Source organism: Podarcis cretensis (assembly GCF_951804945.1).
Source record: "Podarcis cretensis genome assembly, chromosome: 10".
Taxonomy (NCBI): domain Eukaryota; kingdom Metazoa; phylum Chordata; class Lepidosauria; order Squamata; family Lacertidae; genus Podarcis; species Podarcis cretensis.
The window spans coordinates 19,450,746-19,475,309 of NC_137179.1; the positions used below are offsets into that span (position 1 = coordinate 19,450,746).

The following is a 24,564-nucleotide window of genomic DNA, read 5'->3' on the forward strand; positions in this document are numbered from 1 at the left end:
GTGCGCGTGGAGAAAGGCTCACAGAAACGCCCATTCAAGGAAGATGTGAACATCACACATCTTGCAACACCCTCCAGCTCCAAGACAACTTCTTATATGCAGAACAAACCTGTCAGATACCTGAATTTGTGTGTGTGTGTGTAAAGAGTTTCCACTACCATAGGCAGACTTTTTTTATGGATGAACCACTCTTTCAGTTAGAAAGATGAACCCAAATGTTCAACCTACATCTACTTTCATGTGGTTTATGTTCATTCCACCATAGAGCATCTTGTCTTACCTGCAGAAGGCCCCAATCCCTATCATCTCCAGATAAAGTTTGGATTATCCCACCTGAAACCCAAGAGCAGGGTTTCTCAACGTTGGGTCCCCAGATGTTGTTGGACTACAACTCCCATCATCCCTGAGCTCTGGCCTTGCTAGCTAGGGTTGATGAGAGTTGTAGTCCCAAAACATCTTGGGACCCAAGGTTGAGAAAGGCTGCTGTAGAGTGTCAGAGCAGGCAAGGCTGGTTATTTTTGCCCTCCGCCAACCCACTCTTTAGCACTCCATCAGAACAAATGTCAATTCAGGTTTTCTGCAGATTGACATTTGCTCCAATTGAGTGCTGCAGAGCTGGTTTTCATAGAGAAAGCTCCAGAGCAAAGAAAACCTTATATTAAACCCCTTTAAATCATTCCGAAACTACCTAACATTTGGCAGCTGAGGCACTTTAGCTCAGCCTTCCCCAGCTTGCTGCCTTCCATACACTTTGGACCACAACTCCCATTACCTTCAGCCAGCATGGCCAATGGTCAGGGGGGATGGGAGTTGTAGTTCACAGCATCTGCCCTAGCCAGCTATCACTCACCTTCACTAGGTTTATCCCAGCTTGCAGGCCTGCGGAGCGCTGAAAGTTCCCCGTTAACCGCAAATATTGGTACCTGAAGACAAGAAATGGGTTATATTTTTACAGACAAAGTAAGGCTTTGTAAGGTTCTACACTTAGGCAGGAAGAATCAGCTGCACAAATATAAGATGGGGGACACCTGGCTTTCCAATAGTATGTGTGAAAAGGATCTAGGGGTTGTAGTAGACCACAAGCTGTTGCAGCAGTAAAACCAATTAATGCTATTCTAGGCTGCAACAACAGAAGTACATGGTAAGAGTTGTTTGACAGTAGAACAGAGGTTGGGTGGCCATCTGGCATAGATGCTTTAGTGGAGATTTCTGCATTGTAGGGGGTTGAACTAGTTGACCCTCAAGGTCCCTTCCAACTCTAAGATTCTATGAATAAGGATTATTATTATTGCATCTGTCCCTTATATGCTTCAGATATGCTGGCCCATGTTCCTGTTCACAAATGCAATAAATCTCACCTGCGCAATGAGGACTTTTTCAGAGCCTTTTCTACATCCATATCGTCACTGCTGTAGTCTGTGATGATGACGTTGAAATAGGGGTCCTTAGTAACCCTGAACAGCTCTTCCATGTCAGAAATGAACTGCAGCACCCAACGTGCCTGGTTTTTCACTGTTTGGCACCGGGAACAAAGAGAAGAACAGAATGAGGGCAGAGTTGGTTTTAAAGGATGGAGTTGTGTCCCAAGGGGGCAAGACACACAGATACAAAATTTCCTTCCTGTTCTAGTAAACATGGGCATGGCCCTATATGCAATTGCTGACACCTCTAACATGAGACTATATGGAATAGAGTCTGACTCAATATAAGGCTGCTCATCATATCCCTATTCAGCAAATGCAGCTGCTTCCAGAGGAGCAGCCATGCCAGCCTGCCGCAGCAAAATATATGAAGTCTTGTGGCAGCTTAAGAGCTTACTAATTTATCAAATACAGATATACAGCATTATTGCTATACAGCAAACAAAGAGGCGCAGTGAAGATAATGAAGCAGTTTGCTCAGAGAAAAGCAGGTATGCTTTCCTGGATCAGTCTTTCACTGACCAGTTTGTATTGTCCAACTATAGGCAGAGTCTTTAGTGGGCTATCTAGGCCAATATCAGGAAAAAAATTGCTAGGCTTCATCATTTAATTCTCTAAATAGTATAGCTCTATGATACTGTGGCATCAACCCAGGGCTGTGAGTGCAAAATAATTATCCAAATTGATTCTGTCCTAAGGGAACCCAAGTTCTGTGACAAAAGCTAAGAACAAATTGTCCAAATTAAGCATGTTTTCACTACTTCCTTCCTTTTGCAATATTCTGCTCTTTATTTTGGTTAAAAAAATGCACACACAAATATATATATTCTATGGTTTTGATAGTTATGAGGATTGTGAGGGGTTCAATACCTAGACACTCCATCCCTTGACCAGTAGAATTTTTCTGGAGGAAAACCTCTGCTTAGCTCCTTTCATGCATAACTTAAAACCAAAACAAAGCAAAACAGAACACCAACACAGCTGAGTTCTTAGGATGCTGGATTCTTAGAGCCAAAGCCCACACCTATGGCTTTTCTGTGCTCCTGTGAAACACACTTATCACATTTCCTTTAGTTTGATGGATGTTACCTGAAACTGGAGCAAAATCATATAGCTAAATATGACGACCGATTCTGTTTTAGTACCTTAAGATGGATATTTTATCCTAGGAGAATTTTAGGATATGTGACAATATGAGCTACATGATAAAAATATGCTGTGTCTTTCTTCCGGAAATATAAGAAAGAGCATGGGGCATTAACCAGTCACTGAGAGTTAGAAGAAGAAAAATTAAGGTTGCCAGATGGGAACTAACGAAAGAAAAGGTAAACGACATCTGGGTGTTTAAGTCCAGTCAAAGGCAACTATGGGGTTGTGGTGCTCATCTTGCTTTCAGGCCGAGGGAGCCAGCATTTTTCCACAGATAGCTTTCCAGGTCATGTGGCCAGCTTGACTAAACTGCTTTTGGTGCAATGGGACACCGTGATAGAACCAATAGTGCACGGAAACACCATTTACCTTCTCGCCGCAGCAGTACCTATTTATCTACTTGCACTGGTATGCTTTTGAACTGCTAGGTTGGCAGGAGCTAGGACAGAGCAGTGGGAGCCCAGTGGTTTAGACCACAGCGCCACCTGCATCCCAGATGGGAACTAAAAATACTGTTCTATAATGTAGGATACAGCATATAAAATCAAAGGGAAAATATGGTTGAGACTTTTCATCTCCCTGATATAGCATCTCTACCAGGTGAAGTACAAGTGGCAGAAGTCAAAATCCCATCATTCTCCATTGCAGCTATTTTGACAAGATCATACAGCTATCACATCCCGCTTACCTGGCACTATGAAGTGGACAACAGCACGATGGTTCCAGGAAAAGCCTGCTGGCCAGCACAGGGCTGGCTCAGTTTTTCTGGCCAACAAGTGGCGCTGACGGCCCCATGCCAGATCCTTCATAATACCCTCCTCCTCACCGCTGCTGCTACCATGCCAGTCCCGTGCAAATACGTATTCTGAGAAACGGACAATGCGCTTATCCCGTGCCACCAGCTCCAGCTCCAGAAGGTAGCGGCTGCCTCGCAGGTGGTCCTGCCGCTTCTCTACATTGACGACGCGCAGCAGTTGGAATCGCCTGAAATTGGCATGAAGGGTCACAGCTCAGTGGCAGAGTAGATGTGTTGCATGCAGAAGGTGCCAGGTTCAAGCCCTGGTGTCTCCAGGGATTGGCCTGAGAACATTCCCAGTTTGAACACTTGGGAAGTCCCTACCTAGGCAGACAAGACTGAGCTGGATGGAGCAATGGTCTGACTTGGTATAAAGTGTCCTCCTATTATATGAAGGAATTGTGTCTTCCTATGTATGCCTACTAACCGTGATGGCTATGCTCAATGTCAGAGATAGTATGCCTCTGAACACCAATTGCTAGGAATTGCAGGTTTGGCTTAGAGATATTGAGTTGTGTATTATTTTGGTATTGTAAATATCATTTAAGAAGGTGTTGAATTTCTTGTACAATGAATTTTTGGAAACCACATACAGAGTTATTTAGTTTGTGATATACTTCTCCATAAGTGGTATTGAGCTTTGTGGAGGAATTGCAGGTCGGCAGAGTGCTGTTGTGCTCAGATTCTGCTTGCAGGCTTCCCACACACAACTGGCTGGCCAGTGTGAAAACAGGATGCTGTGTTAGATGGGCCATTGGCCTGATCCAGCAGGCTTTTCTAATGCAGTACTACATTTGCACACCAGGTTCTTAGGCCGTGTCTGACCAAGCACCAGGTCCACAGGCCTGATGCACAAAACATTTGCACTGTACCCTTTGCCTAATTTTTGTTTTCACTGCAAGAGATCAGCCAGATACTAAAGCCTTCGCCATGCTAATGTTTTCCCCCCAACTATGTTCAGCCACCAACCATTTCAAAACTAAAATAAAAATGGCAAGTTCTGTAACAAGACAAGACAACTCCTGCCTCCCAAACAAACTTGCCTAATATCCTACAGTGGTCTTCAAGCAGTCCAGACCCAAAGCCCACCGCAGCTTCCCAACCTGTAGTGTTGACAGCCCCCTTTCAGTCCTTCCTTGCTTTGCAACCATCCCATACTGGCCACAGGCCTTAGGACCCTCTGGGCTTGTCAGGTGACTAGGACTAAGCATTGGCCAGGTCTACCCAGCTGTCCCTAAACTGACTCCCTCTAGATGTTGTCTGACTCCCATCAGCGCCAGACAATGTGGTTGGTGGTCAGGGATGATGACAGCTGGGGCCCTGTAGAATCTGAAGGGCACCTGCTGAGGGGAGACTGGTCCAGCCCTAAGCAGCTGAAGGTCAGCACCCTGGACTCAATTCCTTGTAACCCCACCCTCCAGCTATTCTCTGTTGATGCAGAGAGTAAGGTATCACAGGTCAGTGGTGTAGTGGTTAGTGTTGGATTAGGATCTGAGAGACCAGAGTTCAAATCCCCACTTGGACATGGGTGACCTTGGGTCAGTCACTACCTCTCAGCCTCACAGGGTTGTTGTGGGGATTAAATGAGGAGGTAGAGAATCATGTACACCACTTTGAGCTCCTTGGATGAAAAGGTGTGATATAAATGCAGTGAATTAAAAAAGGGTTCCAAGTTTAAGTCTGTGGCACTCAATATGACAGTGAAAATGCCAAAAGATAAAGACCAGATGAAATCAGAGCTCATTCCTAGCTCCCCAAGACTACAGAAGAACATATCCAAACATCCCTTTTAAGGATGAAGAGTGACTCAGTTCTCATTTCACAATGAGATCTGACAGCATTTTTAGCTACCTATCCAGACCCAAAGAGTCTGTTCCATGCTGCAGTTGCCAGCCTTAATAAGGACCAGAGTCTGCAAGGTGACTTTTGGCTTACCCTTTGTTCTTCTGGTTGAGCTTCTTTAGGAATGCATGAGTGACCTCAAGGGCTTCCTTCTCTTTTAACAGCAGGTTCCCTGAAGTGTTGCACTTCAGGTCAATCCAGTCTGTCCGCAGCACCTGGAAGTCCAAGTTACTTGCCCTGAAAGTCTGCTGCCAGTTCACTAGTTGGTCAAATGCAGGCATGTAACGAAACTCCTCTTCTTCATTTACCTCCCCTTCCACCTCCTCCTCTTCTTCTTCCTCCTGTTCCTCAACCATCGCCACCTTCTCTTCTTCCTCCTGTTCCTCAACCACCACCACCTTTTCTTCATCCTCCACCTTGTGCACTGTTGGCTGGGCAGAATCAGTCCTGACAGGTGGCTGGGGATCCAGATCCACTCTTCCTAAAATGACATTCGCAGCATCTGCTGCCTTGTGCTGGGCTATATATGAATCTACTTGGTTAAGCCATTGGTCCTCATGAGCAGGTTGTTCCTGGAGGGCTGCCTTCCCTGCTCCTTTGTCAAGCACCTGGGATTGCCTCCTTGTTTTTGTGGTTTCTAATGATGACAGGTCCATGTTTCCATTTGCATTAAAACCCAAAGTCTCTCTTGGGATCCTTCCAGCTGAATCCCTGCGACTGATGGGATTTTGTTCCCCAATCCCTTTGGTCCTTTTGTTAGTCTGCATGCCCTCATCTCCTCCTTTCCTCTTGGTAGCTGGCAACTCACGGGCACTTCTGTCACGGTGAGGAGAGTTCTCTTGGTTTCTGCTGTTCAGATACAGCCTTCCTACTGGTGAATTTATTTCTGGGATGGTTTTATTGTTGGTCTGGTTGACCAATGTCATTACCCGCTTTTTAGCAGCTTTGCTCTGTGTACCTTTCCCAGCCACTGACAGGAGAGTCCGAGGCTTTAGTGGGGAATAATCATAAACATTGGCGTACTCCGCTGCCAGGATGGGAGCTCTTTTCACTTTGGGTCTGGAGGAGCTTAATGGAGGATGCATGTCATCTGGGTCTTCATACTGAGCATCATCAAAAATTTCTCCTTCATAGCCTGAAAAGATCAAACACAATTACATATCTTATGCCTTGGTTGTTGTTTTTCTCTTGCTCTCACTTCTTAATTTTGAAGTAATTCTTAACTCAACATCCTGCAGCTGGCAGCTTGTGGGAGCTAATATCCCAACACTTACATGGTGACCAGGGCTTCATACAGACTATACATTTAAAGCACATGGCTTCCCCCAAAGAATCCTGGGAACTGGTGTTTCCCCCTCACAGAGCTATCGTTCCCAGCACCTTTAACAAACTACAGTTCCCATGACTGTTTGGGGGAATTCATGTGCTTTAAAGGTACAGTGTTTATGCAGCCTGAATAGTGCAATACTGGTGAGCAATGACCATCCAGTCATCCATCATCTTAATTTCCAGATGCATCCATATATAAAAATTTAGCATATGCAAATTTGTGTCATGAACCTGTGCCCCAAATCCTTTAACTACTTAGCAATACCCTGGCCTATAGGTGAAAAATACAGGCATCCCAAGTTTCTCTCTTGATGCATTTAGCCCAGTGGGTAGGGCATGAGACGCTTTATCTCAAGGTTGTGGGTTTGAGCCCCACATTGGGCAAAAGATTTCTGCATTGCAGGGGGTTGGACTAGATGACCATCATGGTCCCTTCCAGCTCTGCAATTCTATGATTCTATAACTGTTGCATTTTGAGCAGGGGGGTGGACATGCTTCCATATGAACTAAGCATCTTAGTCAGCCATGTATCCCATTCTGGTTGTTCCTCGTTTGATGTAGATATGAAACCACCTCCTATGATTCTGCCCATTGCAGTCTCTCTCTTCTTTATCACTCATTAGCCAACCATAAAACAACTTTTCCAGGTTTTTCCATACCTGGCAACTTAGTTGTTTCCTCAGAATCTGAATTCCTCCCCTCTGTCTTGTCCATTTTCACATACCTGGAGAATCCAAATCTGCAGGAGTTAAAAAGCAAACCCAGACATTACAATTGCCACACTCTTTAAGCTTAGCCAGTATGCAACATTTCTGCTCTGCTAAACATCTCTTCTGCTTAAGGTGAGTCATTTTATGCAACCAGTAGAATCAAGTGGTAAAAGTCCGCTTGGACTGTACTACTTAGAGGCTTCAGGTAGCAGGTAGCAGGTTGCATGTTTATGCTATTCCCTTGCACTTGTAATCTACCTTGTGGCAATGCAACCTACTTATTTTTCAGTTCCAAAAGTATCTTGCAGCTTCTTTAAAAATATTTCTTGCAATACTGGTACTGCGAACTCTCTTTTGCACAAATATTCTGGGTAGGGAGTATCTTGTGCATTTGGATAGCCAGATATTTAGATGAAAAGAAGAGGGATTTATATAGTTACATGGACTGAGTGACAGAAACAAAAAATATACTGTAAGCTGACATGGACTCCATGCTAGATACAGAAACAAATAATAAATGCTAACTGAATAAGTGAGGGCAGTGAACAGGACCTTGGTTGTAACAAACAACAATAGCAGCTTTAGATTCTGCTTGCATAAGGCAATACAGATCTCTCTTCCATGTAGAAAAACACGTAGGAAATAATCCGGTGTGAAGCAGTCTTTATTCTTTTATTCCTTTTGACTTTCTGATGGTACCCTCAGATCCCATCATGTTTAGCAGGAACCAAGTTACTGAAAAGACTTTTTACAGCAAAAAAAAAAAAAAAGTTTACATATTTTATTTAGAAATGCCTTTCTCCTAAAATTCAGCCCCTGCTTTCCAGTGACAAAGCAACAGAGTTCAGTTACCAAGAAGGAAGGCTTTACCTGTTCAGGAAATATTCATTTTCCTGGTAAAAGCACTTGTTATGTGTCTCCATGTGCGTCAAACGAGTGTAGTCATTGGGATATACAAATGACAAATGGACCTAGAAAGGGAGGGGAGGAGTCCACACACAAAAAATATCAGTACTAAAACTAAACTTCAGGACTATTCTGTGTGATCAAGGACAGCCAAAGTTTTCAGAGCACAGCTCAGGTCTGTTAGCCCCAAAATCAATAAACCTGCCTCAGATTTATTTATACTGACTGGTTTTTTTTATAATATTTATTCAGATTTTGAAAGTTACAAAAAAGAACAATAAAAAAGAAAAATAACAAAAACATAAAAAATACACACACACAAACAGTTAAAAAAAAAAACAAATCAGACCTTTACATAGTTTTCTTTCCTTTGCTTATTTCCTTGACCTCCTCACACCTCCCTTTTTTGTATTCTAGTTCAATTGGATGTTTCAGCAAATCCTTTCCAGCTTTGTTTTTATCCTAATAATTTATCTTAATATATTATAATTCTCGTCTTTCACTAGATTTATTTATACTGACTGTTGTGCACATGTGTAGAATTTTGAGAGAGATGCTTAGTTTTCCATACCAAGGACAACGGTTGTGCTATTGATTTTGTAGTCACTTATTCCAAAACGAAAGAGGAGAGATAACCACCTGTAAACATTTAGAAGCTCTTTTCCTTATTTTTGAGCTTGAAAAAGGTAGTTGATATATGCTAACAAGAACAACATTTAAAGCCCTGGGTTTAACTCTTCTGTAACAGAAACAAACAGTGAAGCACATGACAGCAGCTGCAATTTCAGGGTAACTGAGCATCTATGCTGTTCAAATGACCATCAAGTACTGCTCAAAATAATCAATTGCATTTCCCATAAGGTATTTAAGGTCTGAGATGTTGACTGATCCACTACAGCAGAGCTTTCCAAACTATGTGTCACGACACATTCATGTGTCGGCTGCAGTGTGTAGGTGTGTGAAGTGAACACGCCCCACGCTCCTCCGGGGGTGGGGTGGGGTGGGCGGGCTGGAAAGTGGTTAGTTTAACCTCCGGTTTGCTAGTAAAACTGAATTACTGTGTGGCAAAATGATGCATGTCTAAAAAGTGTGTCACCAACATGAAAAGTTTGGAAAGCTCTGCACTACAGAGATTCATTATTTCATGTCACAGGAATGTTCTCGTCTGGGTGAACTGGTTAAAAGAAAGTGTAAACTCAATGTGGCAAGTTATCCCAGTTAGCGCCTAAACTGGAGAAAGAATGAATGCCATTGGTGTTCGGCCAATCAAATGTGTGGCAACCAAAACTGAACTGCCTCCTACTAAGGCCCCAAGATAAGTGGAGAAGATACATTTGAACTTAGAGGAGCAGAGCAAGCAAAACAGAGGCAATCTTAGCTACTGAGCTTGGGCATCACCACGTGAGCTCACATCCAGCTACCACTTTGAAAGAAAGTTCATGCAAGCACACACAAAAATGACAGTGGAGCAATAGATCCACTAACTTCACATGCCACTGTGGACAACTACACACAGCTTCCTAAAAGGAAAGCCAGCCTTTAACCTAAGCTTCAATGTTAGCAGCAGCTGCAAGCTGGGCAAAGACTTGAATTGAGAATTAAGACTTACAAACTGAAGCCCTTGATAGCGCTCCAGAGGGAATCCATTGACCAGGTAGCTTGGTTTGTAAGGGCAGTCTGGAAGGATCTTGCGCAACTGCGACTTCCTTACAAGAGGCACTGAGAAACAGAAAATAAATGAGAGGCTATGACAGAAGCAGATCGGCGTAAAGCAGTCGGGAGAGAGCTCCTACTAACCATTAAATACATAGGAGCTTGTTCTCTTTTGTATCTAGATGCTCTAGATCAGCCCCAAGCAAAACCATCTAAGGCTGCAATCCTATGCTCTGGCAGCAAGCTAGATGCTTACATTTATAAATGGTGTCCCGGGGGTCAGGCTTGAGCATGTCAGCTGAGTGCTCCATTGCACCCTGATTGTACACAATCTGTTTTGGATTCGTAGCCAGTGTCTGCGGGATGTGACCAACTTCGTCCATTTTCAAAAGCGTTTCATCTAAAGCACATTAGGGGGGGTGGGGAGAGAAATAGTGGGAAAGGGTAGGAAGGAAGGAAGAAGGAATAATTTACCTTCTTAGGACAGCTGGATATATTCTTCTTCATGCAACTCTAACTCTTGTCAATTCTGTTACATACTGCTAACAAGCTTCAAGGGATTTCACAGCTCAAAGTGCTCCTTATTTTTAAATGCTAATCTGGCAACCCAACCTGAATTCCAAATTTCAGTCAATTACATGCAAGTCCCATTTCACAAGCCTCCCAGGCTATTTTCTGCCCTCTCTCAAAGCTCAGTGTCTCTCAAAAGCCTATGAAATAAACCTGGTATGAAGTGAAGAAGGGTATAGTGCAATATTTCTGCATCTGCCTAGGATGTGCTGTGGTTAGAGGCAAAGCTTTTCTGTTGATAGGAAGGAAGGAAGACCAACAGCAACAAAAAGCCCATTTGGCCCTATTAGTCCCGGGTGGCAGGAGGGGAAGATACTTACTAGCATAAAGGGAGAGGGATTCAGAGTCAATAACAGCAAACTTGGTTTCTGGGTCATTCAGCTTCCACTGAAAGAGAAAGACGGATGCATTCAAAGTTTATAAATTTGAAAATTAGGAAAGGAAAGAGAGATCTGTCTACAACAGACCCACACGACTAGGAGTTTGCCAAGCTATATAAAGTCCACTGCTTACATATTGTGGTTTAACAGATCTCTAGCAAGCAGAAAAGCTGAAACAAAATAAAAAAATTCCTTCTAGTAGCACCTTAAAAGGTAAAGGTAAAGGTACCCCTGCCCGTACGGGCCAGTCTTGACAGACTCTGGGGTTGTGCGCCCATCTCACTTAAGAGGCCAGGGGCCAGCGCTGTCCGGAGACACTTCCGGGTCACGTGGCCAGCGTGACATCGCTGCTCTGGCCAGAGCCAGAGCCGCACACGGAAACGCCGTTTACCTTCCCGCTGGTAAGCGGTCCCTATTTATCTACTTGCACCCGGAGGTGCTTTCGAACTGCTAGGTTGGCAGGCGCTGGGACCGAGCAACGGGAGCGCACCCCGCTGCAGGGATTCGAACCGCCGACCTTTCGATCGGCAAGTCCTAGGCGCTGAGGCTTTAACCCACAGCGCCACCTGCGTCCCTAGCACCTTAGAGACCAACTAAGTTTGCTATTGGTAAAGCAGAAAAGCCAGGAGATTTGTTGCCCTGGTGGACTGCTATACAGGTCTGGTGGCCAAAATGAGACAGCATGGGGGCTCCTGTACCTTTAATAGTTGTGTAGAAAAGGCTGCCCTTGCTAAAATTTCCTCTTCTGCACAACTATTAAGAGCCTCAACCTCTTCTGTACTTATACATGACTGATGCAAGGTAATACGGTACACAATATACAATTGTGATCTACAAAGTCAAGGAATTCTGTCCCAATTTCAGATCCTGTTAATATATTACACTTTGCGTGAAGATAGTGAGGCTTTTCACAAAGGAGGAATATCCAGGGAAAAGCGGGTGAGCAAAACTATCAAATACAATACTCATTGCTCATTGTTTAATTTGATCATTGCTTTTGAGAAAGCTTAGTGTGTGCCTTTGGCATTATTAGATGTACAGTACTGGAAGAATACATTGCAGTTACTGTTTTGGTTGCTCAATCGAATTTAGTATTTGTCATCTGCCTGATGTACATGATTTTCTAGTCTTCTTAAATTAAAAACAGCAACAACAATGCAACACTCAGGAGTATGTCAGACATTTCAAGCGATCAATTAATTGGTCTTCTCTGAGCATGTGGAAAAGATCACATAAAAATGCAAAAATGAGTTGGGAAGGAAATGTTGGGATGATGAAATAAAGTGCCATCTGAATGCAGCCCTAGTCTGACTACTCACTGCCACTACCACATGGTCTGTTCCTTTGTCATCTTGCTTGTGTAGCACCTCAAAGTAGTACTTGCTCATGGCAGACAACCTGCGAGAGGGAAGTGGACAAAGAAACACTATTAATGCAGAACATCTTTTCCCACTTAAGTAATCATGGAAACTGAAGTAGCCACATCACTTTGGACTACAAGACTGTATCTACTCTTTGGTCAAAAGAGGGTGGATTCCATTTGTTCTGTACAGTGATGTCTTCCAAGAACTCAAACTGGGTTGGACTTCTATTTAAGCCTTCGATGAATTATTCCTTCCAGCTAAGGGATATAGCCACTGAATTCTATGTTTTCCTTCATCTCTGCTCAAATTAGGCAATGAACAAGTCAATTCGTCTAATGGCAAAGTCTCCATGGAGGGCAGGGAATACTTTCTGCCATTGCTGACAGCGTCAACCTGTGCAATTTGAAAGACTGACAGAGTGTCAAAGTTCAGACCTGCCCAGACCTATAACCTGAAGTGTCCTTGGAGGAACAGCAGGATTAGAAACTAAGGAGTCACTGGATCCAACCATCCCTGCCTCAGGAGTTGAGATTGCCACACCAGCTGCCTGGGTTGGGTTCCTGGGTTCTATACCCTCCTGTCTTTCTCAGGAACTAAGGAAATGGTGATCCAGGCAGGAACTTCAACACCACAGCTGAAGTCCCTGGCTAGCAGTATACAAGAGCACCTGCCTGGGTAAGAGTCACAGTGGAGCCTTCAGCCCCTTGGACTGTGTACACACGATGCATTTAAAGCACATGACTTCCCCCAAAGAATCCTGGGAATTGTAGTTTGTTAAGGGTATTGGAAATTGCAGCTCTGTGAAGGGTAAACTACAGTTCCCAATATTTCCGTGGGGGAAGCCATGTATGGTGTGGGTGTGATTATTTAGAAGCAGAATAAACATCTAGAGCACAGGAAAAGAGACTGCGCTTCAAACATGTGCTGTGCATGCAGCTCAAGAGTTACAGAAGCCACAACTTCCAGTTCCTCAAAGCATGGAAACGGAGGAACACAAGACGGGAGGGATCGTTAATTTTCAGATGGCACGGTTGTCAAATGATTATTGCAGCCTAGACATGGACAACATTGGCTGACTGAATCCATAGTTGCCATTTGATTATTGAGATCTTAGGGGAAATTTATCTCATCAGAGAAAAGTAAGAGAGAGAAATTAGTTTGTCTCTAGGAAATACAGTTAATAGCCACCAGGAGGCACTCTCAGGTTATTTTAAGGTTTAAGCAGGACACACAGCACACTACTGATAAGGAGAAAGCTTAATTTACTTACACTAAGGTTACCAGATTTTTTTCAATGAATCCAGGGAAGCTTTTCAACTTCAGTCGGAATGGATGGATTTTGTCAGGGGACTGGTTTGTAAATCCGGGGACTGTCCCCGGGTAATGGGGATGTCTGGTAACCTTACCTTACACACACACACACACACACACATTTGAAGTTGCAATGTTCTAAAACAGTATTTTTAAAAACTTGGAGATCAGTATGGGAGAATGCATGCCAATTGTGTTTAATGCAGGGCAAGAGGCTGCATTGGTCCTTGGTGGTCCGTGACAACTGAGTAGACTTGCAGCCTGCTGGGCAAAACAGAAGCAGCAGCTAAGTAGTTCACTCACTTCACTGGCCTCGACTTCTGGCTCTTGAATTTCCCGAACTCCCCAGGTGCCGTCCATTCCTTCCCAGTCTGTACAAAGACAGAAAAAGTCCCCTTTACGTTATTCCTCAAGCAGATGGAGTTGCAACACACTCCTTGTTTGCTCACTGAGCAGCTGTGAGCCCTTCCCAAGTTAAATAATGCAAGTGTTCAATAATTTACTAAAGGATATGCTGGCTATGTTCTACCTCCATTGTCAAAAGGCATTATATGCCTCTGAATGCCAGTTGCTGGGAATCGTTGGGGGGGGGAGAGTGCTCACGCCTAGTTTGCAGGCTTTGCATAAATATCTGGCCAGCCACCGTGAGAACATGATGCTGGAAGAGATGGGCCATTAGCCTTACAGGCCAGCAGGCTTGCCTTATGTTCCTGTGGATCCAGTGCTGTTGATTGGTATTTTTAGTCATTCTAGAACCTTGAGGCAGAGCAGTATCCAGCTGTTGCAAAGCAAAGCTTAAGGAACAGTAGATGTCCAATATCTTGCGAGGGAGTTCACTGCCAATTGCAACACCGTTGCTAGGCTTGCACATTGGCCACAGTGCCAATCGCCGCTGCCCCACCAGGCCCCAGGAACTGTACCTTGCCGACACTTGCCAACAGCTGGAGGTCCAAGATGCTCTCGCCTGGACTCAGCCAGAACTCTGCATTGTCATCGGCAGAAATTGCAAACTGAAACTCACCTAGAGAGAGAGATTCCTGGGATTAACTGGTACATTAGGAAATTCTGTTTGGGAGGCAAAGAGAGAATGGCTTTCTTCTCCAATGGAAGACAAGCCTTAACCCCTCCTTTGAAGGTGGAAGGGGAGGAGAACCAGAATGTAGACACATAAACCTCTGGTTTTGTGCTATGAGAGCAGAAAGGAATGTTCCAAGCGCTCTCCTTTGCCTGACCTACTCTTTTCTCATTGCACTCTCCTCTCCTGTCATGGGCGCTGCAACGAACTGGAATGCATACTTCTGATGAAATATCTAGTTATATATATATTTATCCAACAGGATTTATATGTGGTGCCCACCACAGGTTGTTGGACTACAACTCCCATCAGCTCCCATCAGAGCTGCAAGCTCTGGTCCAACATCTGGAGGGCACTTGGTTGGCAAAGGCTGCTCCCCAAAAGGATGGGAGTTTTACAAGGTTGCCAAGAAGTCTGCTAAATACCTCTATATCCGGAGTGACAAAGCTCTTCTAGTCTGCAGGTCAGTTCATTATCTCCCCACCCCTGGCAGGCCACTTGGAATGCCCACCTGACAGTCACTTGACATCCTAGTGACATCAGGGGTTGCTACACTTTGAAACCCTTATTGCTGCGACTTCTAAGTACAGCATGGGGCTATCTGAAAGCAAACTGCAAGCAGTCCCCCTTGTTCTCATCAAATGAGTTATTATAAAGGGTCAAGGTATCACTAATAATTCCGGAAAACTTGTTGAGATGCTATGTTATACACGTTTTGAAACAGCAGTATGGGAAAAGATTTTGTAAAGGCGTGTCACACATCTTTTCTCTGCTACAGGGTGGAGGCAGCTATGGTCCACCAGATGTTGTTGGACTACAATTCCCATCATCCTTGACCGTTGGCTCTATGCTGACTCCAGTTTAAGGGAGTTTGGAGTCTAGCAACATCTGGAGGGTCTCAGGCTCCCTATTGCTCATCTGTGAGAAACCTCAATAAGTTTCTTTTCAAATGAGCATCGAATAAGAAAGAACCTCCTTCTAAAATCTGGAAACGGTACATAAATACCTGAAATAAATAAAAAAAACATAAAATGTTGTTTTGTGCGGGATTAAAGCCTTCTGTTTTCATCAGCCTTTTCATTAAAGCCTTCTGTTTTCAACCTGGGCCCATATCAGTCTCTCCCTCACCATCACTGAAGGGATGCAGATAGCCAAAGATGCGCAGCCCATAGTTTGTCCACTTTGGAGATGCTGCCAGTTTCTTCAGAGTAGTCCGTGTCTGAAAGTGTAATGGGGAAAAAAGCAAGTATGCAATTATGAAATTGGATTGGAGGCAGGGGAAGGGGAAGCATCTATGGGGAGAAGGTAGAGAAGGGAGCACAGAAGCAGAAAATGAAGAGCAAAGGCTGAGTAACCTGAAATAAGGAATGGCCCTGGGTTGGTCCTTGTTCTCCATTTCCTGGAGTGTTTTACAGGGTTGGGTTTTCCTTGTCAGTATGAAAAACATGCAGCCCTACCCCTATATCTGCCCAACCCCTCATCTGCCAAATCTGACAGGTGAATAGGACCGCCCACAATGATGTCAGGTGCAAACCTCTTTGAAGGCACATTCCCAGCACACCTTCAAAGAACCTTGCTCCAGGATCACAAAGGGGGTTGCATCGAAGGCCTTGCTAAACTGAAGGTTTTTTGCTCCATGTTAGCAGAGGGTTCAGTGAAATCCCGTTTGTGACTCTGGAGCAAAGTGTGCTCCTACCGCTCCCTTTGCAGTTGGGTGGCAGGAGTTCAGCTTTCTCCAGGATCATGAATGAGTTTGCAGTGAAGCCCTTGCTAAAACAGATATTCTCTCTCATTCTCTTTCTCTTTCTGGTTACTCTCTGGAAGTAAATTTCAGTGTCTAGGTATCTTCCACAATGCTTAAAAACAAGCAAACCATGAAGCTGGTGGTTCTTCAAGTCAAAACCCTACTCAGAATGAATCCCAATGAATTCAATGGGAATAACTCCTAGCTAAGTGTGTATAGCATTTGCAGAAAACGTCTGCTGACTGTAGCAGTGGTGGCCGGTGCCCATTGGGACAAGTAAGGAGGAAGGCAGGGAGACCAACAGGAGGTGGAGCCACACCCTGAGAAGTTGTAGGTAAGAAGGCAGGCAGGTGGAGTGAGGTTGGAGGGACAGTGTCCCTTTCGCCAATACGGGACCAACATCCACTGACTCACAGTTGGTTAGGAAGCTGGGCAGAACCTAAGAAAAGAGGACCCTCCATTTGGCACAAGGATACAAAAGACTCACGTGGGGGTGCAGCGGAAAGTGGAGGTTCCTCCTCAGCTGTTCCACGGAGCCACCGCACCAGTCCTCAAAGACATGAAGGTTGACTTGGCCCTGGAACTTCAAGCATAAGGAGATACTCCTATTATTCACAGTCCGGATGATCTGGTGCCCATATGGCACACCCACTCATTTGCAACCTGGTATAGCAAGAGGGAGTGTTGACTTGCCAAAGGTTTTTAAGAGGAATGTATTCCCCATCTGGTGCTTTTTATGGCTTAGTGGGGAAATAACCAGAACTGTTCCAAATTGAATGAAGCCTTTCACTTGCCAATTTTGCATAGTTCTATCCTGTCCAAGGTTTAAAGAACTCTACCTAGGCCTGGGATCTATTCTAAATGAGTGCTGGACAACAGTCCTAATTTAAAGCTTACTCAACAGGTGTATTAACAGTCAGGTGTGTGCACAGGTCTTTTCACGTACTTTATCAGAAGTGCTGGCTGACTCAAATTACTAGACATGCACATTGGTGGCCTAGAGATTTCTACTTGTTTTAAAATGGAATTCTAGGTTACTGGGCCCTGCAGCACTACCCTTTCTGGGTAAACAGCTTTATAGGGAGAAGTAGATTTGCACAAAAAAGAGAGGCTATAAATCTCTAGTCTCACGTGGGCTGCAAAATGGTCGTCTCTTTCTACACAGCAAATATTTATTCCTGCCAGACTTGTTCCTCGAAAAAGAGAACTAAGGGCAAGGAAAAGATAAGAGGCCAAAACATTGCTGAAACAGAAAGCTATGGGGGTAAGGGGAGGACAGAGAGCTTGGGACACCTTCCTTACGCCATATTTTGAAAAGGCATATTTTATTTATTTATAAAAATATTCTTATAATAGTGTATATATTGAAAACCGCCCTGTGATCTTTGGATGACGGGCAATATATAAATTTAATAAATAAGGGATTATATTGTGATAATAAGGATTGTTGGGAAAAGGATTATATGAAGAAAATAATAAAAAGTCATTAAAAAATAAATGAATTCAATAAATAAATAAAAATAACATAAAACCATAAAAAAGTTTAAAACAAGAGAAGTGGCCAGAAAATGAATTTCAAGATCCCTATACAAAAAAATCCAAACACTCTCATTTGTGCATCTGATGCAGCCATACCCAAACTAGAAAAATAGTTTTATGTGTTACTTTTATACCTTGTCCTTTTCCTCTTGGAAACCTCGAGGAAGGAAGGATTCCAGGTGGTCACCCTTAGAGGCACTGACCACACCCAGAACTGCTTAGCATCAGGCAAGATGACTTGGTTGCTGTAAAATGCCCTGTGCTATGGTGTAGACAGCAAAGGGTCCTCTAGATATTGTTGGACTTCCGACTCCCATCATCCCTCACCACTGGTCATGCTGACTGGGATGATGGGAATCGGGGTCCAACAACAACATCTGGAGGACACCACTTTGGCTGCCTTCTTCCCTATGACCAAGTTCCACGGGACCAGCCATTTTCTGGTTGCCATCCTGCAAAACTCAAAATATAGAAGTGCAGCATTGAAAGCAGCCCCTTGGGGAGGGGTCTGTAATTGCTAGAAATAAAGGAAACAAAAAGCTTTGCTCTGTTTTTTATTGTTTGGCAGTTCCGTATCTCCAGGGCAAATCAGCTACACACAATCTGAAGAATGTGTAAATGCAGGTGAAGATAAACTAGACAAAAAGGAGGTTTGAGCCAGAGAAGAATGGAGGCATTGTGGTGCTGCGTATGACATCCCCCCCCCCCTCAGTTTTGCTTATAGGACTCTTGTGTTTCTCCACTGAACATCCAGGCTTCTCCTCCCTAGATAAACTTCCAATGATTATAGCCATTCTATAGTCACGACTTGGATGCAAAACTATGCACTTGTGAAAAATCTATTAAGAAATGTCAGCAACAAGGACCTCTTCTATTCTCAGGTATAGCAAGGAGGTGAAAAAGAAGGCAGCAATGTCATCAATTCTTGCAGGTACCGCCTGTTCCAACAAGCAAATGGTTCACTTTCAAGTACTGTCTAGGGTCAGTAGCACTACTGTTACAAATCCTAGTTCAGAACTGCCAGTTCCAGAATACCTTTAAGACTTGTAGTTTAACAACATGTGTCTGTACTGTCCTGTAGTCACAAGCTTTCTTGAACACTGAACAACCATGAAAACTCAATTCCCTTAGGACAGGGTTGGGGAGCTCTCTAACAATTGCCGCTGCTGGTCAAATACAGTGGTACCTCGGGTTAAGAACTTAATTCGTTCTGGAGGTCCATTCTTAACCTGAAACTGTTCTTAACCTGAGATCCCACTTTAGCTAATGGGGCCTCCTGCTGCCGCTGCCGTGCAATTTCTGTTCTCATCCTGAAGCAAAATTCTTAACCCGAGGTAATATTTCTGGGTTAGCGGTGTCTGTAACCTGAAGTGTCTGTAACCTGAGGTACCACTGTACTAATGAGCACTTTTGCTAGGCAGAACCACAGCCTGGATCAGGGGTAGGCAACCTAAGATCTGGGGGCCGGATGCAGCCCCATCGCCTTCTCAATCCGGCCCACGGATGGTCCAGGAATCAGCGTGTTTTTACATGAGTAGAATGTGTCCTTTTATTTAAAATGCACCTCTGGGTTATTTGTGGGGGTATAGGAATTCGTTCATTTCCCCCCCTCCCAAAAAAAAAATATAGTCTGGACCACCACATGGTCTGAGGGACAATGGACTGGTCCACGGCTGAAAAAGGTTGCTGATCCCTGGCCTGGATGCACGAAGAACAGCACATGGGGTTCTGCTGCAACCCTCATGAGTGAAGTAGCACCAGGTTTTCAAGGTCAATCCCCGTTCTGGTTTTCTATTCTTAAAAACTGCTATGTGGGGGAAAGATGCCAAACCTCTTCTTCTGTCAAAGATGCATTGTTGTTGCAAACCTCCTTTTATTGCCAGGAACACATATCTTCTGTTCAAACGAAGACTAGCTCTATTACATGCAGAAATAAAACCATCCCCAATCCTCTTTCTGGGCCCTTTTATCAGCCGCAGGAACCACAGCGCAATAGCATGCTTAGGCAGATGCTGACAATACAACAGAAGTATTGAATACCCCCTGTAATTAATTTGTGAAGTGGTATGGATTTCTCAAGCTTAATCCACAAACTGCTATGTTTCAATGGTAAATTAATCTAAATTAATGGCTGCTTGCATATTAGATCTTTTGTTGGGAGCACAATCCAGAGGATATTTATAAATAAAACTTCACTAAGTTTTAATTCCAACTAATTTGGGCATTTTCTGGATAAACAGCGCCTAGGGCTTGCCGATCGAAAGGTCGGCGGTTCGAATCCCTGCGGCGGGGTGCGCTCCCGCTGCTCGGTCCCAGCGCCTGCCAACCTAGCAGTTCGAAAGCACCTCTGGGTGCAAGTAGATAAATAGGGACCGCTTACCAGCGGGAAGGTAAACGGCGTTTCCGTGTGCGGCTCTGGCTCTGGCCAGAGCAGCGATGTCACGCTGGCCACGTGACCCGGAAGTGTCTCCGGACAGCGCTGGCCCCTGGCCTCTTAAGTGAGATGGGCGCACAACCCCAGAGTCTGTCAAGACTGGCCCGTACGGGCAGGGGTACCTTTACCTTTTAAATGTATGAAATGCATCTTACCTAAATGGGTTTATTAATTCAGTTGCAAGACCTTATATTGAACACTAACCTCAGGCCTCCAGGTGGCAGAGTTAATCAAAGTTTCAGGATCTGTCTTATTGTTGCTTCTTCTGTTAACTCTGCTATGAACCTATACAGAATGAAAAACAAGAAATAAGTCTGTGTGGCTGGCTAGAATATGTCTCAGAAGCGAACAACTGGTGGCTTGTGGACCACAAGCAAATCAAAACTTGTTCAAAACAAAAGATAAAAGAGACGCTGAGGTCACTGGGGACTGCACAGACTGAAGATAAAAGTGTGGCAGACAGGATGGATGGATGGCGTGTGGGTGTGTCTATGAGAAAGAAAACGGAGGAGAAAATTTATCTTAGCTGAAACCTGCTTCCCTGCCACTACAGCAACAGAGAACAAGTTTGCTCCATCTTCTATGGGACAACGCTGCAGATATTTGAAGACAACTATCATGTCTCCCCTTAATCTCATATCCTAGTTTAAACATGACATGCTCTTTCAGTCATTTATTTTATGACTTGGTTTCCAAAAAGCCCTCACCATCTAGGTTGTCTCCCCTGTAAGCACCCCAGTTTGTCAATGTCTTCCTGGAAATGTGTCACTTAGAAGTGGACAGAGCAGCCAAGATCAATGTTCTTCAATCCTGGGTTCCCAGATGTTGTTGGGACTGCAGCTCCCATTATCCCTGACAACTGGGTAAGCTGCTGAGGGTGATAGGAGTTGGGTCCCTAGGCTTTATTGAACTACAAGGCTGGACTACATTGGTCTAGACTACAAAATGAATGCTCCATATGTCTTCCAGGAAAATCTGAGAGGTAAATCAAGCTGCTGAATCCTGTTTATTCTCTTCTGGCATGTACTCTTTGTATTTGGGCCAAATACACCCAAGTGCTCCTTCTTCTTGCTACCTTCAGTACATTTTCTGACAGTTAATGTGGCAAAAAGTGATTACAGAATCATAGAATCACAGAATTGCAGAATTGGAAGGGACCACGAGGGTCATCTAGTCCAACCCCCCTGCAAGGCAGGAATCTTTTGCCCAATGCAGGGCTCAAATAAAAAGATTAAGGAATTGAATTACTGTATTCATTTTGCTATAAAAAGTTAGGGGCAGGTAATAAAAGTATGCCAAAAACACACTCTCGGCAGAACAGATTAAGAATTCATCCTACTAAAATTTATTGAGATTTCTCCACCTTTTTAGTCTTCCCATGATCACACAAACTGAGCCCATATAGGCAGGTCTTACCAATGCTCTTGAAAAGCAGTCAGGTGAGTCAGCAATGGCAGGGAGTTCCTACTGTAACTGGGGTGGAGTGGATAGACAGCCATCAAGAATGCCTCCCTTTTTGTTCCTGCTGCAAATACCTGATAATTATCTGTAATTATTAAAAGAATGCCCTCTGCAACTGCAGTTGTATCCAAGAGAGTAATTAGCATAGCTGGTGTCTAAGGTGTGCGGGGCATAAACTGTTTGGAATAAAAGCAATGCATAATTTTAGCCACACCTTTGTGTAACAATTCAGGATCCAGTTCTTATCTATTAACATAGACTGTAAACACTTACAGAGACTGTACACTGATGAAACTTGATTTTGCAACTCCATTTCTTTTCACTAACCTGAGACTTGAATTCGTTTGCTTTTAAATCTGGAGCACTTACTACGATTTATAACTTCAACTTACCAAAACAAAATAAAAAAATTCCTTCCAGTAGCACCTTACCAGATTCAACTTACCAGATTTTCTGGTTTCTGAGGCAGATAAAACTGCAGGCTTGGATCCACTATAGGGCTGTCCTGGTTCCTCAGAGCTTTAGCTAGTTCACTCCAGCTTCCATATCCTGTAAGGTAAAAGGAAAATGCGGAAATAAACTTTCAGGTTAAAAAAACAATGGCAACTCAACCATTATGGAAGCACCAACAATTCCTATAGGCTAGAAATGGGAAACCCCTTTGCCTCAGGGTTAAATGCAGCTGCACCATCCTCATATTGCCTTTGCCTGGCTGGACTGTGTCCTTAAACAGTCATAACATCTCAGTGAGAGGTGGGGTGTGTGTCGTTTGTTTGTTTTATAAAACTCAGGCTTTTGTGTGGCTGGAACATAGCCTACTCTGCAAAGACAAGAGTCACATCCTTTGCTCCACCCACTTTTCAAACTTTGACCCTAGCCATGCACTGCATGGAAGGTTGCCCACAAGTAAACATGCATATCCTCCAACATTTCTCTAACAAAATAGGGACATCCTAAATATTAATAATAATAATAATAATAATATCATACCCCACCCTTCTTTCTGAGTTGCCCCAGCCAATCTGAGCAGCTTCCAACATATATAAAAAAGGAATAAAACATTAAACATTAAAAACCTATACAGGACTGCCTTCGGATGTTTTCTAAAGTTGCATAGTTACTTATCTCCTTGGCTCAGGGATTGGATAACTCCATACCCGCCAACATTTCTCCAATGAAAGGTGTGGGGAAGAATGAAATTGTCATTTTGGGGAAGAATTGCAACGATAAAAATGAATGTGCTACCGAAGATGTTATTCTTGTTTCAAACAGTTCCAGTAATCAAAGGGGCAGCGATTTTTAAAAATTGGCAACGAGAAATTTCAAGGTATATCTGGCAGGGTAAGAAGCCGAGGATAAAATTTAAGATATTGACAGACGCAAAAGAAAGAGGAGGCTTCGCCCTACCAGACCTGAAATTGTATTACGAAGCATCTTGACTCTGTTGTTTGAAGGAATGGATGAAATTAGAAGACATGGATGTGTTAGATCTTGAAGGTTTTGATAATAGATTTGGGTGGCACGCGTATTTGTGGTATGACAAGAGACGAGTACATAAAGGTTTTGAAAATCACATTATAAGAAGGTATTTGATTGAAGTGTGGGAAAGATATAAAAACTTGTTGGAACAAAAAACTCCATATTGGTTGTCGCCGTTGGAGGCGATGTGTGAAGAAAGTCAATATGACAGGGGGTTGGGTGACATCTGAGAAGTTAATGTGTAAAAGTTTAGGGAAATGGAAAATGAGATCATTTGAAGAAGTTAAGGACTATGTGAATGACTGGCTGCATTATTTTCAAATTAATGAGATGTTTAGAAAAGATTTAAATCAGAGGGGTTTTGCTGACAAAGAATCAAAATTTCAGACAGAAATATTGAATAATGATTATAAGAATTTAGCAAAAATGTATAAGATATTACTGGAATGGTGTACGAAGGATGAGTAGGTAAAATCAGTTATGATCGACTGGGCCAAAGATATAGGGCATAATATTCAAATGGAGGATTGGGAAAGACTGTGGAAAGATGGTTTAAGATTCACTGCATGCACAGTTATAAAAGAAAATGTTATGAAAATGATGTACCGATGGTATGTAACACCTGTGAAGTTAGCAAAAATGTATAAGATAAGTAACAAATGTTGGAAATGTAAAGAAAAAGAAGGTACCTTTTTCATATGTGGTGGGAATGTAAGAAGGTAAAATGCTTTTGGGAAATGATTTATAATGAATTGAAGAAAATGTTGAAATATACGACGAGATCAAAGATTTACAGAAGATTGGGAAAAGTTTATCCAATATATGCAAAAACTGAGTGATAATAAAATTATGTTTGTAAGCTTTAAGGAAGCTCTGTGAGGGGAAAGGGTTAAAAGGGCAGAAATGTGTAAAAAGTATCAATAGGAAGGAATGGCAGACAAATTGAGGGAAGTCAAAAAAGAGAAGTAAGATGTAATTAAGATGTATGGAATGTATAAATTTGTTTTTGTATTTGAAAACTAATAAAAATATAATATAAAAAAACAAAACAAAAACATTTCTCCAATGAAAATAGGGACGTCCTAAAGAAAAGTGGGACATTCCAGTGCCAAATCAGAAACTGGGATGGATTCTCTAAATCCAGGACTGTCCCTGGAAAATAGGGATGCTTGGAGGGTCTGAACATGGCCGTCGTGCTGGCAGTGTTTTCTCACCCCTTTATATAAGGCATAAGAAAACGCTGTGCATATGTTAAAGATAATCAAGTGCCATATAAACAAATCCACTGTGTATTTACTTACAAACCCACCTCATCGTTTACATGGGACTTAATCCCATGTAAAAGCACAAAGATTATTGAGAGTCTAAAGCTTGGGAACTGTGATACCCACATTATAGGTT

The 24,564-nt window shown here is 43.3% G+C and overlaps 1 protein-coding gene across 3 annotated transcripts in view; it reads right to left on the reverse strand.

Moving 5' to 3' along the window:
- The window catches only part of B4GALNT3 (beta-1,4-N-acetyl-galactosaminyltransferase 3), a 69,934-nt gene that overhangs the window by 4,043 nt on the left and 41,327 nt on the right, over positions 1-24,564 (reverse strand). The window contains exons 2-18 of one of the 3 annotated variants that reach the window (XM_079993340.1): positions 22,130-22,233; positions 20,428-20,508; positions 16,738-16,833; positions 15,635-15,725; positions 14,352-14,452; positions 13,735-13,802; positions 12,076-12,154; positions 10,697-10,763; positions 10,063-10,206; positions 9,763-9,872; positions 8,118-8,218; positions 7,197-7,276; positions 5,571-6,343; positions 5,302-5,534; positions 3,259-3,554; positions 1,359-1,512; positions 851-923 (exon numbers count right to left, since the gene is read on the reverse strand). In XM_079993340.1, coding sequence (XP_079849466.1) covers positions 851-923; positions 1,359-1,512; positions 3,259-3,554; positions 5,302-5,534; positions 5,571-6,343; positions 7,197-7,276; positions 8,118-8,218; positions 9,763-9,872; positions 10,063-10,206; positions 10,697-10,763; positions 12,076-12,154; positions 13,735-13,802; positions 14,352-14,452; positions 15,635-15,725; positions 16,738-16,833; positions 20,428-20,508; positions 22,130-22,233 — 2,651 coding nt within the window. Of the gene's footprint in view, positions 1-850; positions 924-1,358; positions 1,513-3,258; positions 3,555-5,301; positions 6,344-7,196; positions 7,277-8,117; positions 8,219-9,762; positions 9,873-10,062; positions 10,207-10,696; positions 10,764-12,075; positions 12,155-13,734; positions 13,803-14,351; positions 14,453-15,634; positions 15,726-16,737; positions 16,834-20,427; positions 20,509-22,129; positions 22,234-24,564 lie in introns of all 3 variants that reach the window. The other 2 variants (XM_079993339.1, XM_079993338.1) reach the window with 2 other exon arrangements.